The 16108-nt window shown below is 36.0% G+C and overlaps 1 protein-coding gene across 11 annotated transcripts in view; it reads left to right on the forward strand.

The window, feature by feature from the left end:
• Positions 1 to 14794, forward strand: part of RBM39 (RNA binding motif protein 39) — a 29987-nt gene extending 15193 nt beyond the window's left edge. For 9 of the 11 annotated variants that reach the window (XM_082430223.1, XM_082430231.1, XM_082430232.1 and 6 more), the window contains 9 exons: positions 1246 to 1383; positions 3443 to 3508; positions 5499 to 5703; positions 6263 to 6340; positions 10419 to 10469; positions 12545 to 12626; positions 13114 to 13219; positions 13663 to 13741; positions 13830 to 14794. In XM_082430223.1, coding sequence (XP_082286349.1) covers positions 1246 to 1383; positions 3443 to 3508; positions 5499 to 5703; positions 6263 to 6340; positions 10419 to 10469; positions 12545 to 12626; positions 13114 to 13219; positions 13663 to 13741; positions 13830 to 13930 — 906 coding nt within the window. In that variant the 3' untranslated portion in view covers positions 13931 to 14794. The remainder of the gene's footprint in view (positions 1 to 1245; positions 1384 to 3442; positions 3509 to 5498; positions 5704 to 6262; positions 6341 to 10418; positions 10470 to 12544; positions 12627 to 13113; positions 13220 to 13662; positions 13742 to 13829) is intronic. The other 2 variants (XM_082430230.1, XM_082430225.1) reach the window with 1 other exon arrangement.
• The last annotated feature ends 1314 nt before the right edge of the window (positions 14795 to 16108 follow it).

Here is a 16108-nt window from a genome sequence, read left to right on the forward strand (position 1 = left end):
CTGAATGGTTTACTTGGTTTGATTTATATTGACCTAAGTCCTTTTACGATGGACAGCCAGTTGGTGTACTGTACATTGAGTAACAGTGATATTGAGAGCACATGAATAATGAGTGTATTTAACACTTCCAGGAGATAATCTTATATTTCCACATTTGGCATATCTGTTACCAGGATGCTGCTTTAGATTGGCAGAATGTAGGGTTTTTTTTAATTTTTAAAAAATTTTTATTATTTATTTTTGGCTGCATTGGGTCTTTGTTGCTGTGTGCGGGCTTTCTCTAGTGCGGTGAGCGGAGGCTACTCTTGGTTGTGGTGCGCGGGCTTCTCATTGCGGTGGGTTCTCTTGTTGCGGAGCATGGGCTCTAGGTGCTCCAGCTTCAGTAGTTGTGGCACATGGGCTCAGTAGTTATGGCTCTCAGGCTCTAGAGCCCAGGCTCAGTAGTTGTGGTGCACGGGCTTAGTTGCTCCGCGGCATGTGGCATCCTGCCAGACCGGGGCTCAAACCCGTGTCCCCTGCATTGGCAGGCGGGTTCTCAACCACTGTGCCACCAGGGATAGTAATGTAGTTTTGATTGATCACATTTTATATATGAAATACCTTGCATAGTTGCTTTATATGAGTTTTGTATATGCTCTTAAAACTTAATCTAAAATTTTTTTATTGTGGTAAAATGTCATAGTAAAATCTAAAATTTTTGTTTAAGAATTTGGCATTGTAACCATTTTAAGTGTACTGTTCAGTGCCATTAATTAGTCACATGTAAGTGGAATCGTACAATATTCTTTTTTTAAATATATATGTATCTTAATTTATTTTTATTTTTTTGACTGCATTGGGTCTTCGTTGTGGTGCGTGGGCTTCTCATTGTGGTGGCTTCTCTTGTTGTGGAGCACAGGCTCTAGGCACGTGGGCTTCAGCAGTTGTGGGTCACGGGCTCTAGAGCGCAGGCTCAGTAGTTGTGGCTCATGGGCTTAGCTGCTCTGTGGCACATGGGATCTTCCTGGACCAGGGCTCAAACCCGTGTCCCCTGCATTGGCAGGCGTATTCTTAACCACTGCGCCAGCAGGAAAGTCCCCCAATAATCTTTTATGTATGACTTAACACTTAGCATAGTTTGATGTCGGTTGTCATTAAGCAAAGCTAAGGTATGAGTGGGATTTACTACTCTGCTCAAAATGGTATTTATTCATTCTAAATGGATGTGTGTAATGTGCCTTATGTGTTGTCTTAACTAACTTGTAGGCAGAAAAAAACAGAGCTGCAGCAATGGCAAACAATCTGCAAAAGGGAAGTGCTGGACCTATGAGGCTCTATGTGGGCTCGTTACACTTTAACATAACTGAAGATATGCTTCGGGGGATCTTTGAGCCTTTTGGAAGGGTAAGTCCCAAGTTTTTCAGTGGATCCTAAATCTTGAAACAGATGTAACTGCACAATAATTTATTTGCTTTTTCATGTTTCTAAGAGATTAATGTTAGGATTGGAGTGGTTCTATAAAGTTTTTGAGACCACTTAGATCAAGATAGTTTCCCTGAAGATAGCATTTGAAGACAGAATCTATCAACATTTGTAATGCTACAGTGAAATGCATGGTATTAGCTTCAAATCAACCTGAATGATAAAATGTACTGTGCATTGGAGCAAGAGATTTTCTTTCTCTTGGTTTGTTTCTTGGGATAGTTTTTCTTTTTTAAAATTTTATTTATTTATTTATTTATTTTTGGCTGTGTTGGGTCTTCGTTTCTGTGCGAGGGCTCTCTCCAGCTGCGGCAGGCGGGGGCCACTCTTCATCGCGGAGCGCGGGCCTTTCACTATCGCGGCCTCTCTTGTTGTGGAGCACAGGCTCCAGACGCGCAGGCTCAGCAATTGTGGCTCACGGGCCTAGTCGCTCCGCGGCATGTGGGATCTTCCCAGACCAGGGCTCGAACCCGCGTCCCCCGCATTGGCAGGCAGACTCTCAACCACTGCGCCACCAGGGAAGCCCGGGATAGTTTTTCTTACTGAAAATTTAGGGGTATATAAGCTTCTCTGTACTTAATATGTAAGGAATTAGACTGTTTATGCCCATTTAGTCCTCATTTTTTTTCTTTTTTTATTGAGATAAAATTGACACAGCACTGTCTAAGCTTAAGGTGTACAACATAGTGATTTAACTTACATACATCATGAAATTATTACAGTAGGTTTAGTGAACATCTGTCATCTCATACAGATGCAACATTAAAGAAATAGGTAACATTTTTTTTCCTTGTGACGAGAATGTTTAGGATTTACTCTTGAGCCTTAATTTATGGTATACAGCAGTGTTAATAATACATTACATTCCTAGTACTGATTTATCTCATAACTGGAAGTTTGTATCTTTAGACTACTTTCATCTAACTCTTCCCTCTGCCCCCCACCCCTCACCCCTCACCCCTCTGGTAGCCACAAATCTGATCTTTTTTTTCCATGAGTCTGTTTTTGAAGTACAGTTGAATTGCAACACTAACAGTTCCTGGTACACAACATAGTAATTTGATATTTTTATGCATTTTTTTCAAAAGAATCACCAGGGTAAGTCTAGTTCTCATCATTTTAGAAGAGATGGTTAGAATAAATGTTACTAGTAGGCTGTGCTCTGGTTTAAAAAATCCATTGTGTGGCCATGAATAAAACTCTTGGTTCCTGTCGTACCTTGTCCACTGCTTAATCTTTATGGCCCTTGGATATACATTTCGTTATTTTCTTTCACTACCCCACTCAACCCCTTTGTTAAACTGTTTTATGTGTCAATAATAAAGTTGGGGTGTTCAATTTTGTGGGTGCTTTATATTTATTGGAAATATACACATATTAATGGTGCACAAATCATAATTGTATGAGTTGGTCAGTCATTACAAAATGAATACGTTCCTGAAACAACCAGAACATGAAATATAATATGTGGGTGCTGTATTTTAATTTTTCATGCTTCCTTTGTATGGCCGAGTTTGTTGGGATATTGTGATGTAGTAAATACAGTTCCCTCATTTAAGGTGAACACTCATTGCTCTGTAGCATATTCATAGTGTTGTGCAACCATCAACCACCTCCATTTGTTATTTTTAGTTATTCCAACATTTCAGGCAATTTATTGTCTCTGGCATAATTGATAATTAACATTTGGTGTATTTTAGCAAAGGGGAAGAAAAAAGGTGATTTTGTTTTTAACATTGTATTCTGCAAAGGATTTCAGATTTTTAGTGTTTTTTGATGCAAAAGACTCCCCAGTGCATAACTTCCTGTTTAGGAAGTTCCTCGGCCTCTAGAAAGAAGATTTTTTGGGCATGAGGGATTGTGATATGTTTTCTATTATGTTTTAGGGGGAGCCATTTTAAAATCGTGTTTCAAGGGGTAAAATATTTTTGCCCCCCCTTTTTTCACTTATATAAATAATAATTGTGGTTTTCATTTTTAGATTGAAAGTATCCAGCTCATGATGGATAGTGAAACAGGTCGATCCAAGGGGTACGGATTTATTACGGTAAGCAATTGACCATGATTAACATTATGACTTAAAAGGTTTTGATTTTGAGTAGCGTAGTGTAAAGCTTTATTGGTTATTGATAGTGGGGAAGGAGGTAAGGTTAATATTTTCAAGTGGTTTAACTTATTTTGCTGTTAGTAGCCAATTCTTAGTAGCTAAAGGTGTCCACCAAATGTGAAACTTAAAGCAGTTTGCTATCATTCTGTTTATGGTCAATTTGCTTAGCCAACTCTTCATGTAATTGAAGTCATTCACTCCTTTAGGATTTCTTCAGTCTGACTCTTTTGTGACACAAGATGTTAGTTGCATAAAGGTCTCTTGGAATTCTCTTACTTTTTATATGGACACGTCGGACAACCATGACCAGGATTGCATTATTAAAAGTGTTTGTAGCTGACCATTGAAGCCCAGTGCCTGAATAGGGTATGACGTGGCAGCTTGGAATATTGTGAATGGAGGTGCCCTTTTAAAAATAAACTCTTTATATATTAATGTTCATGATGCAATCCAGTTACATGAGAACAGTTTTTCAAATTAGTTTTTAACCTTGGAAAGTGCTGGAAACACATTTTTAGTTTAAAATACAGATAGTTGTCACCACTGCTGCTATTGTACACACAAAATTTTTAAAATACAGAGATCCCAGATTTTATCAAGAAATTACAATTGTGTCATAACCAAATTTAAATAAAATTGAAACCTATTCTGTAGTGATAAGAATATGTTCCACTGTTCAGTGGGATTTTATCTACCTCAGTGTGTGTTGGTGAAAAGAAAAATGTTATAAAACACCAACATGCTATTTTGTTACTAGTAACATTAGCATGATCTCCCCCCCCCAAAAAAAAAAGGTGTTCAAGGGATTTTACATGCAACTTACAAATATTTCATTCTATTATTATCTAAAGTATTTAGTGTTCTGTGTGCTAGATTTAGTACTTGAATATTTGCTCACTGGCCAGATTTTCACTAGAACACTACTAAACGTCATGTAAACAATGAAGACATTTTGCACAGCATTTTAATTTTTTAACAGAAATCAAGTATGAACTATTTCCTATGACTTACTGATCTGTATGCAAAGCTAGATTATGTAGGGACTTTCCTGGTGGTCCAGTGGCTAAGACTCCGAGCTCCCAATGCAGGGGCCCCGGGGTTCGATCCCTGGTCAGGGAACTAGATCCCACATGCCACAACTAAGAGTTCGCATACCACAACGAAGCTCCTGCATGTGGCAACGAAGATCCTGCCTACCACAACTAAGGCTTGGTGCAGTGAAATAAATATTTTTTTTAAAGCAAGATTATGTAAATCTACATGGTTCTGTTGTGTGTGTTAATGTTTTTATATTTTGTAACTACTATCTGTAATTGTTCCCATCTCAATAATGGAAAAAAAATTATTTTTAAACAATTCAACATTCTGATGAAAGATGAAGCTGTGGAATTAGAATATAGCCCGTTCTTCCATTATATTAAAACCAGATTGTGTGAATTAAAGTTTTATTGTGTCTGCATCCTGAAATTAAGACTAATACTTAGTTAACTGGCAATAAAACAGTGACCCAGAATTTTGTATTAAAAGTTAAGTTTTGTATTAAAAACCTGAGTTGAACTTTTAATTTTCCTGAATAGTGTACTTTTATGAGAGAAAAGAAGCAACATTTTAATTTATTCCAGCATATTAAAAAGGGTTTTGATGTTTGAAAAGCTACTTTTCACATTTTGTTACTGAGATTCTTTATTCCCAAAGACAGGTGTCATTACTTGATAAGGTCTTGCCATTTAAACCACCACATTAATAAATCTAATATGCGTAAACTTTGGTGGTCTGATAATTTAGGTTATATTACTTATAGCTTGAACTTGTTACTTTATCATCCTTGCATATGTAATTATTGAACATACTAGCTTTAATAAGTAAGGGTTTCTTTACCTTGCGTATATGAGTAATTACTGGACTTTTTATCCCCCTCTCAATTGTATAGTTTTCTGATTCAGAATGTGCCAAGAAAGCTTTGGAACAACTTAATGGATTTGAGCTAGCAGGAAGGCCAATGAAAGTTGGTCATGTTACTGAACGTACTGATGCTTCCAGTGCTAGCTCATTTTTGGACAGTGATGAACTGGAAAGGACTGGAATTGACTTGGGAACAACTGGTCGTCTCCAGTTAATGGCTAGACTTGCAGAGGGTAAGTTTATCCTAGTGTTGTGAATGATTTGTTGATACCGTAATGAGAAAGGTAACCATGCAGACAAATAAACAGAAAATTATTTTTTCTTACTTTGGGGTTGACTGTTATCCTTGGGCAGCACATGTGGTTTCATAGGTGAAATTCATTGCCTTAATTATAATAGAATCTACTTTATGATGGTGCTTTTTGAGTACCACAGCATATGTTATACGATTTCTTTTGCTTTCTATAATAATTATATCCTCATACTTCAGAGTAAATTTAGTTGCAGTGCTTATTTAATACTATGTCCTGCCTGTACAGTTGGCCTCCCATATCTGTGAGTTCTACATCTGTGAGTACGGAGGGCAGACTGTATCACGCCACTTTATAATGAGGGACTTGAGCATTTGTGGATTTTGATATCCAAGGAGATCCTGGAAATAATCTCACCTGCCCTGCTACCAAAGACCACTGTAATTTGTTTTAATGAAGTGACTTTGGTATTACGCAACCAGAAAATGAGGATATTCCCGCTCTTAACAAAGCAGGGACGTTAAGACCTATTCTTTTACAGGTACAGGCTTGCAGATCCCACCAGCAGCACAGCAGGCTTTGCAAATGAGTGGCTCTCTGGCATTTGGTGCTGTGGCAGGTAGGAATTGAATCTTTTCTATTTGAAATCATTGTTTTTTCACCTAATTCGAAAATTTGCCAAATTTTTGCATTTAAAAGGACTTACTGAGAATTCAATTCATCAAGTACTTTTAACTTACAAATTTCAAGAGTTCATGTAAGGAAGTGGTGATATAGGACATAATTATCCACTCATAATAAACTGTCAGGGTATTTTTGAACCCTGCATACCAATTTTTAGTTGAAATTGCTGTTGTTTTTTGTTTTTGTTTTGATTTATTTTTTTATTATTTTTGGCTGCATCCAGGTCTTAGTTGCGACATACGGGATCTTTTGTTGCAGCGCATGGGCTCCTCTCTAGTTGTGGCATGCGGGTTTTCTCTCTAGTTGTGGTGCGCAGGTGTCAGGGTGTGTGGGCTGTGTAGGTTGCAGCACGCGAGCTCCATAGTTGAGGCGCATGCGCTTAGTTGCCACGTGGCATGTGGGATCTTAGTTCCCTGACTAGGGATCGAACCCGCGTCCCCTGCACTCTAAGGCGGATTCTTTTATCATTGGACCACCAGGGAAGTCCCTGTAAGTTGTTAAATCTTTTTAAATGTGTCACTTTTATTGAAGACCAAAAAGTTTATATTGTTTCAAAGGAAAAATGGTTTTTGTAATGTTTTTGTTTGGAAAGCTACCAGAGGCCTTTGAATCAAGCTTTATTTAAAATAATTACAGTATTAAGAGTGCAGAGAAAACTGCTTTCCTAATTAGAACATACAGCAGTTGATCCTTGAACAACATGGGTTTGAACTGCAAGGGTTTACTTACACATGGATTTTTTTTTTTTTAGAAATTCATGTTCTTTTATTTATTTATTTATGACTGTGTTGAGTCTTCGTTCCTGTGCGAGGGCTTTCTCTAGTTGCGGCAAGTGGGGACCACTCTTCATCGCGGTGCGCGGGCCTCTCACTATCGCGGCCTCTCTCGTTGCGGAGCACAGGCTCCAGACGCGCAGGCTCAGCAATTGTGGCTCACGGGCCCAGTTGCTCCGCGGCATGTGGGATCTTCCCAGACCAGGGCCCGAACCCGTGTCCCCTGCACTGGCAGGCAGATTCTCAACCACTGCGCCACCAGGGAAGCCCGGATTTTTTTTTTCAGTTGTAAATACCACACAATTCATGGTTCGTTAAATCCATGAATTTGGAAGGACTAAGGATATGGAGGGTCTACTATAAGTTACATACGGGTTTTCAACTGCTCAGATGGTTGGTGTCCCTAATCCCCAAGTTATTCAAAGGTCAACTGTATTTTGAGATTTAGAGTTGTAGAATGAAGTGCCTGGAGAGGTGAGGAAAAGAGGGAGAGAATTGATAGTTTCTTACAATTATGTAACAGTGGGTTTAGTTTATGAATCACATTGTTTTCTTCTCTTTTGTGGCTCAGGTACTTGAAATTAACCCAAATCTATGAGCTAGGATAGCATTAAATTTTGAGATGTTGAAGCCTTGCTTTTAGAATATCTGAGAAGAACCGTTTGTAGTTTGTACTTTAGATGACAAGAAACACTAACCCAAGAAAGTATGGCAATATAAGATCATGGTACTGCATCTGGATATATAAAAAGTTCTGTGTGGTTGCTTGATGATTTCCTTTTCAATTGAAAAGCCATTAACAGAGAGGATCATTTCTGCATCTGCATTAGTCTTTATAGGGGGCGCTTCTGTGTTTTCCTCTTTTTAGTGAATATTTGAAAGTTTGTGAGTACTTCTAGGGTCTTGTGCTTCCTTTCAAACTGTGATAGATTTTGAAATCTGATAGGTAGTTCTTTAAAATTACTGACAATCATGTTAGTATATTCATATGAGAAGAACAGTTATAACGATTAATGCATTTCTGTATTTATGAATCATTTAATGACTCCAGGTTTCTCTAAATTATTGTTGTGTTTGTTTTGACTTTTTAAACAAGTATTACACATTTAATTTCTTTGCAGTGAACACGTAGTCATAGAATGTCACGTACTGTAATTGAAGATACTAAAGGAAACCCATCACTTCAGAAATATATCCTAGCCTCTGGTTTGACAGTTAACTATTTTACCTGAAAACTGTATCTGTGTATTGCTTCCCATTGTTCAGGTCATTCTTTCAACAATTTAGAAAAATGCTAGTGTTTACCATATTCTAGGTATTTCACTAGAGGCTGGTGCCTTTAGGGATTTAATAGAAATACATACGATTCATTTCTAAACAGTCTTCTGTTACATCCTGGCTGCTGTATCAAATATGTTGATTTGGTTTATAAACAATATCTTCGCCTAATTATAGTTTTTCAGTGTTAGACGTTATTATTTCCCTAAGCCATTATTTCTCTTATGATGAATGAAGAATGACTATACTTCCCTGGGCATACTTACTGGGTAGTTTATATTAAGGCTGAAAATTCTAAATGTCCATGTGGATTGCTTAAAATAGCCATTTAGTTAACTATTTGTTATATTCCCCCTTTTTAGTGTTGATAGATGATTTTAAAGTTTGGTTCTGTTTTCTTAATACTTCTGGTAAATTGCTATTACTACTGGATTAATAATCAACACTCTATTTTAAGGTAAATATTTACATAACTGGGTATTTTTCTCCTGTCATTAAAACCTTACACATTCCTTGTTAAAATTAGATAAATTGCTGAGTGTTGATGTCAATATTTGAGGCCCTCGTTGCCTAAGTTCTTAAAAGTTGTTTTTTGAAACCAAGAGTGGCCTATCACTATATCCACGTGTCTTTATTCTGGAAGTTTAATGGGTCTTTTCTAAGATAAGTTAGTTCTTATCTTTATGAAACCCATGCTTTGTTTCCTAACTTGTTACAAATGACCTGAAGAACCATTTTTGAGATTTTGATTTATATACACTTAATATAGCATGGATTTCTGATACCTAAACATTTTTTCCCATTTTAGGGAAAAAAAGACACATTGTTTTATAATTTAAAGTTTATTGACAGTGTTCCTATGGTCATATCTTCAAGTTCCTTCAGTATACACCAGTTACATTTCTTCAACTCCCTGGGATGCCAATTTTGAGCACCCAGGTATTCTTACATCCCCATGTGACTTGGGCTGCAGATCCCTTTTCATTTTTGCCCATGTTTTATGATCATTTTGTATACTCAACAAGAAGCCCAAATGATAATAAAATATTGCAGTTGCATCACGTGTTACTAAAAATTAGGTTACTGAATTCAAACAATTTCTATGTTGTATATTTCTAGAATTTTTAAACTTCAGGATACCTTTGGATACTGTGACATTTTCTTTACTTTTCACACTTGCTGCTTTCACTTGATGGCAGCTTTCTCTTAATTGGCCTTCTCATGTAGAATTTTAATGATTATATGAGAAAATACATTGGTAGAAATCACCATTCTGTTTATTTTTAATACAGACTAGATGTTTAGATTTTTCTTGTACTACATATATTATAGTAAATCTGATTAGATTTTATTCCTGCCTCATTAAATTTCCAGAATAGGCCAGGAAATCAGACCTAATAAAACTACCACCTTCTGGGCTGGACATGACAACTTAAAAATTAAAAGAACTTAATATATGCATATGGTTAGAATGGGGTCTTTCACTACTTAATCGGTGGATTATTAAAAGTGTTTGACGTGTACTGCTGCAGTATTTACTCTTTCACCATAAACTTCTAAAGTTTAAAATGCTTACTGACACTGATAGAACAATAAATAGTTGATATCCCAAGTACTTGGAATTGAATTCTCAAGATCAGGGTTTTCATGCATTTTCTGACCGGTGTGCTTCCCTTTCCCCATTTCCCATTATTCCCATGTGAAGAGTAGTATTGTGGAATGCCTTTGAGATGTGGAAGAGTTCTAGGAATAGGAATAGAGAGGCATAAGTTTCCTAGGATAGGAGGAAAGAAAAAGGCCCCAAAGCCTTGTCAATGAGGAATGGGGAAGGAGGTTTGGCTGCCAGGTTTTACTATAAGTTCATTTTGATAAACCCTGCTACCATAGTCCTCTTTTATTAATGCTTTCCTGACATTTACCCTGTTAGTTGAGGCTCTTCATTGTTCCTGCACTGAGCTGTAGAATTCTCTTTTGTTATAGATTTGCAAACAAGACTTTCCCAACAGACTGAAGGTGAGTTGAGTTTTTTATTTGTTTTTGAAGTGGATGTTAATGTAGCAGGACATAGTTGTGTATATATATTATATCATAATTATTACTGTAGTTTGTATTTTGGGCCCAGTTTTGTCAGAATGACATACAGTGTCATTAACAGTAAGCCAGAAGGCCTAATCCAAGTCATTACAATTACATGAATAAAGATGATAAATGTCCATGCTTTTTCTTGCTATAGCTAGCTTAGAATTATTTTCAGCTTTGTATGCCTATCTTTGTGTTCTGATTGTACGTTTTTATATAGATGTCAGAAAATGAAACTTGTCATTTTAATAGACAAATCTTTCAGAACATGGAGTCTGTGAACTTAATATAAGGGTAGGAAAAACTAACTCCAGTGATTTGTGTAAGCAGTACCAAGCAATGAGATTATCCAGAACTAAATTGCATGCAGATTTCAGAGATTGTGAAACAATTTATAAAATAGGCTATTGTTTTCTTAGTTTTCAATTATCAAGTAAATCTCTGCCATTTAATATAGCATTTTGTTGCGGTAATTTGGTATCTTACAGGATATACTTAAAGTCGTTTAGGTAAATGATTCTGTATGAAAAAGGTCTTTCCTTGTTCCTTGATAGTCAGGAATTAAATGTGTATCTTAATTTTTTCAGCAAAAGAGACAATTGTACTCAATCTTTTTTTTTTTCCTAACAGATTTTTAAAAGTAAAACTGGTGGATTTTCCTCTTAGTTATATTTCTATGCTGAATTCATTGTGTTCTGCATTCATCTAGGTTGAGCTGGAATATTTCCATCATACATTGTCTAATATTTTTCAGTATTCATAGCATACAGTGACCTTCTAGTGTTTTTTCCAAGCATACTTCCATTTGTTTATGATAAAGGTACACAGTGGGCTTCGTTTTTTTTGTTGTAATATAAGCACACTTGGCATCTTTAACTTTCTTCAGTAGAATTTGACTTTAGTTATCTTAGCATTTTTACTTTCATACAAAGTTTTATGAAAGACAAATACTTGTTTATTGAAGTAAACTATAAAGAAGCAAAAAGCACTTGTTACTCTCTCAGAAACTATCTTTTTCATGATGTATTTCATGCACAGCCCTAGTTTTTATTCAGTGGAATGTTTCTTATACTTCCTCAGGTTATTGTTCATTTTAATTACCATAATTTCTAATGCACTGTTTTATCCATAGCTTTGTTTATTATTGTTATGTTTTGGAATGAAATTTGGTCAAATATTATGATTACGGTGAGTTCTGTAACAGCTACTGGTAATGTTTTCTAAGTCACGTAAAAGCAGTGGAGCAACTGTCTTGGAAAATGCACTTCAAACTTAAAACCAACATTGGTTTAAATTTGCTCCTGAGTATTAGTGTCCAGTATTTTTTTATTTTTAACAATGACTATTATAGATACATATTACTCTTTTTAGTGTTTCTCCTGCTGGAACAGACCTAATCATTTTAAAAATATTAATTTGATGTTGTAGTAGGTTTTATAGTCCTGAGATGTTAAATCTTAAATACTTGGATGGTTTTATGTATATTATTTTTAAAACTTCATCCTTTTATAATGTTTATATATTTAAAAGAAAATATGTAACTATATATTCATGGGCAGAAACATAAGAAATAAAACATGGTATAGATTTAGTTGGCATTTTAAGATTGTATTTGCATCATCCCCTGCTTCTCAGGGTATAAACTCCAGCAGTCCTACGAAATCAGTCTTGTTTTTATTTTCTTGTTTGTATTATTGATATTTGTCTAATTGAATGAATTTTCACTACACTTAAGGTTTAATTTCCCTTCTAAAAACAAAAGTCCCACCTTAGGATCAGCTGTCTCACATACTAAGTTGCCTTAGCTTTCTGGCAGCTAAAATGGGGTATTGTTGTATACACTGATGTTTGATAGCATTATTGAATATGGTGAATTAGTGAAGTGACTGACTACCCTAGTTTCACCCTGTGGGTCCAGTGGTTATATTGGGCTTTGTTTTATTCATAGGGATATTCTGATGCATTTTCCATGAAACTGATTTCTCCCTCTTTTTTTTTTTTTTTTTTAGCTTCAGCATTAGCTGCAGCTGCCTCTGTTCAACCTCTTGCAACACAGTGTTTCCAACTCTCTAACATGTTTAACCCTCAAACGTAAGTAATATACTTTGGTCAAGTTCAAAAGGGTATGCTGCGAAATCTTTAATGTTTAACTTGTCTAAGTTAACATTTAGCATGTTTTCAACATATTTCATAGTTCAAACACTGCCACAATTTTGATCCTTTTAGTATAATTATTTTTATGCACATTATGAATGGTTTCCCTTGAATGTGTTTGTAAGATTGGAATTCATTTGAAAGCTTTGTAGATTTTATGTTTTCCCTTTATATCTAGTAGTTTTCTGTGAAGTTAGTATCAGTATTTATTTGTATCACCAGTATACTCTTTTCCTAGTCCTATGAAATGGTGATAAACTTGGTATAAGTATCTTTGAAAGATGTCAATTAACCACTTAAATGTTAAACAGAAATGATTTTTAAAATAAAAGAACACACTTAAGATTTTTTATACAGATTGGAGTATGTGTCTATCATTTTATAAGTTTGAGTAGTGTCTCATAGATTTAATACTTTGTTGCAGAGAAGAAGAAGTTGGATGGGATACAGAGATTAAAGATGATGTGATTGAAGAATGTAATAAACATGGAGGAGTTATTCATATTTATGTTGACAAAAATTCAGCTCAGGTATTTTGTTACTTTCTTGTGTCTTAATTTTCACACATACTTGGGGCATATTATGATCACTGGTTTTCCTTAGAGCGTATTGGGGTTTTTTGTTTTTTCCTGAGAGAAAAAGCATACTGACTAAATACACCCCCTACAAAATAAAGACACTTTTAAAATAGTTCAGGTCATCATGTAGCATTATTGTTGCTGTTTAGTGTTCAGAGGTTGCCATGAAATTCTGGCACCTTGATTTCATTCTTCGGCAGCTTTCACATCATAGAAGATAGTAAAAAGGCCAGTTTTGGGGATGATGAACTATTTTCAATAAATTTCTAGGTTATATATATTAGCTAGTGAAACAATTATGCAGTTATAGAGCAGTTTTTCTATAGGTAACTTGAATAAACCTGTTGGAATCCATGTTGTATATCACACCTTTAACCTTTTTTGTTGTATTTTAGGGCAATGTGTATGTGAAGTGCCCATCAATTGCTGCAGCCATTGCTGCTGTCAATGCATTGCACGGCAGGTGGTTTGCTGGTGAGTTTGACCTTTTTTCTGAGTGATTGTTTTTAATGGTCTAATCTAAGTGAAGAAGCTAAACGACCATATGTGTTTCTTTCAACAGGTAAAATGATAACAGCAGCGTATGTACCTCTTCCAACTTACCACAACCTCTTTCCTGATTCCATGACAGCAACACAACTACTGGTTCCAAGTAGACGATGAAGGAAAATATAGTCCCTTATGTACATAGCTTTTTTTTCTTTCTTGAGAATTCATCTTGAGTTATCTTTTATTTAGATAAAAATAAAGAGGCAAGGGTCTACTGTCATTTGTATACAGTTCCTGTTACCTTGAAAAAATAAAAATGTTAACAGGAATGCAGTGTGCTCATTCTCCCTAACTAGCAAATCCCACTGTATACAAAGCTGTTCTCTTGTTCTGCCTTTTAAATGTACATGTAGAAAATTACATTAAGGATCTATAGGAATAGCTCTAGGGGAACAAATGTGCTTAACATAAAAAGGCAGACAGGGATGTAATGATGTTTTTAATGTTTCAGAAGCCTAACTTTTTACACAGCAGTTACATTTCACTAATGTTGATATTTGGTTAATGGTTTAGCAGAGGTTTCTGGAATACATAGTTTATGGAAATTCAAGACAGCTAAAAGGGCTGTTTGATTAACATCTCATCTTGCATTCTGATCAACTGGCAAGAAAAGGAGATTTCAAAATTACATTTCTGGATGGTATCTTTTCAATTAATGTATCTGTAAAAGTTTCTTTGTAAATATTATGTGTTCTGGTGTGTCTAAGATTCCAAACAAAATGATCCCTGCATTTCCTCAAGATGTTTAGTGACAGTCTGGTAAGCAAAGCAGTCTGAGCAAGAAATAGGAAATGCAGAAATAGGTTTTGTCTGGTTGCATATAATCTTTGCTCTTTTTAAGCTCTGTGAGCTCTGAAATATATTTTTGGGTTACTTCAGTGTGTTTGACAAGACAGCTTGATATTTCTATCAAACAAATGACTTTCATATTGCAACAATCTTTGTAAGAACCACTCAAATAAAATTCTCTTAAAAAGGCCACAAGAAATCTTCATTTTTGAAATGTTTTAAAGTCACAGAAACTTGGAAATAGAATATTAGTTTCTCTGACTTTTTAGTTGCCTCTTTGGGAAAATTCTTAAACTGTTGCCCTCAAGTTGTCCCTCTACATTCCTCTGTATCAGTCTTAGTACCGTACTACTTATTTAGGGTATTATATCAAAACTGAGGAATTTACCAAAAAGAAAACCAAACTGATTTGACCAGGCCTCAAACCTGGGCATACTTAAGTCTCTCTTACGTTTTCTGGACATCTTTGTGGGGAGGAAAAATGCCTCGTTATTTAAAAGTAAATACTGGAGAAAATGGTGTAAGTTCAAACTGGTTTCCCAAATTGATTTAACTGCATTTTTGAGCCTTAACTTTACTTGGGCAGCAACCCTTCGTGATTTATACTCTGAACTCTGCTTCAAGTTTTTGTGTCTAGGTTGAATCTTGAGTAGGGGATGTTGCTCCTAATTGCTCCTTCCAATACTGATTTCCTCACCTGCCTGAATTTCTTTTACTACTGTATTGATTTGTTAGGGCTGAATCATAAGTGTTACAGGTTTATTCAGATATCAAGATAACTCAGTTTGAATTTGGAGGCGTCACAGTTTTCTACCAACCCTTTTGAGGGATGTTTGTAATTCCCTTACTTGCTTCAGTTATATAACCTAAAGAAAAATTTCAAGATTCAAGTTAACTTTATTTTTGAACACCAGGCAGCAGTGTTACTGGGTGGCAGAGACGTACATAATGCCAACTTTTTTCTTTCCAAATTATCTCCTAGTGATTAAAAATTTCTTCTTGGATCAAGTACTATCAGGTTTGTTCTGTCATTCCTTTCTAGGGAACTGGGCCAGCGAAGGTGCCTTCAGGTGTTTATTTAATCTCATCTGTTAAGAGGTGGCAAAAATTTGCCCACCACCAAAGAATGAAATTTGGGTTGTAGGGCTTCCCTGGTGCACAGTGGTTAAGAATCCGCCTGCCAATGCAGGGGACACAGGTTTGAGCCCTGGTCCGGGAAGATCCCACATGCCTCAGAGCAGCTAAGCCCGTGTGCCACAACTACTGAAGCCTGTGCCCCTAGAGCCCGTGCTCCACCAGAGAAGCCACAATGAGAAGCCCGCACACTACAAGGAGGAGTATCCCTTGCTCACCTCAACTAGAGAAAGCCCGTGCACAGCAACGAAGACCCAACACAGCCAAAGATAGATAAAAGAAATTTGGGTTGTAAATGCTGTTCAAAGCAAATTTGTTAAAAAAGAGTTTAGTGAAATGGAAAATAGCTCAAACGGCTATTCTGAGTGA

Source organism: Balaenoptera physalus (assembly GCF_965194825.1).
Source record: "Balaenoptera physalus genome assembly, chromosome: 16".
In the NCBI taxonomy this organism is placed as follows: domain Eukaryota; kingdom Metazoa; phylum Chordata; class Mammalia; order Artiodactyla; family Balaenopteridae; genus Balaenoptera; species Balaenoptera physalus.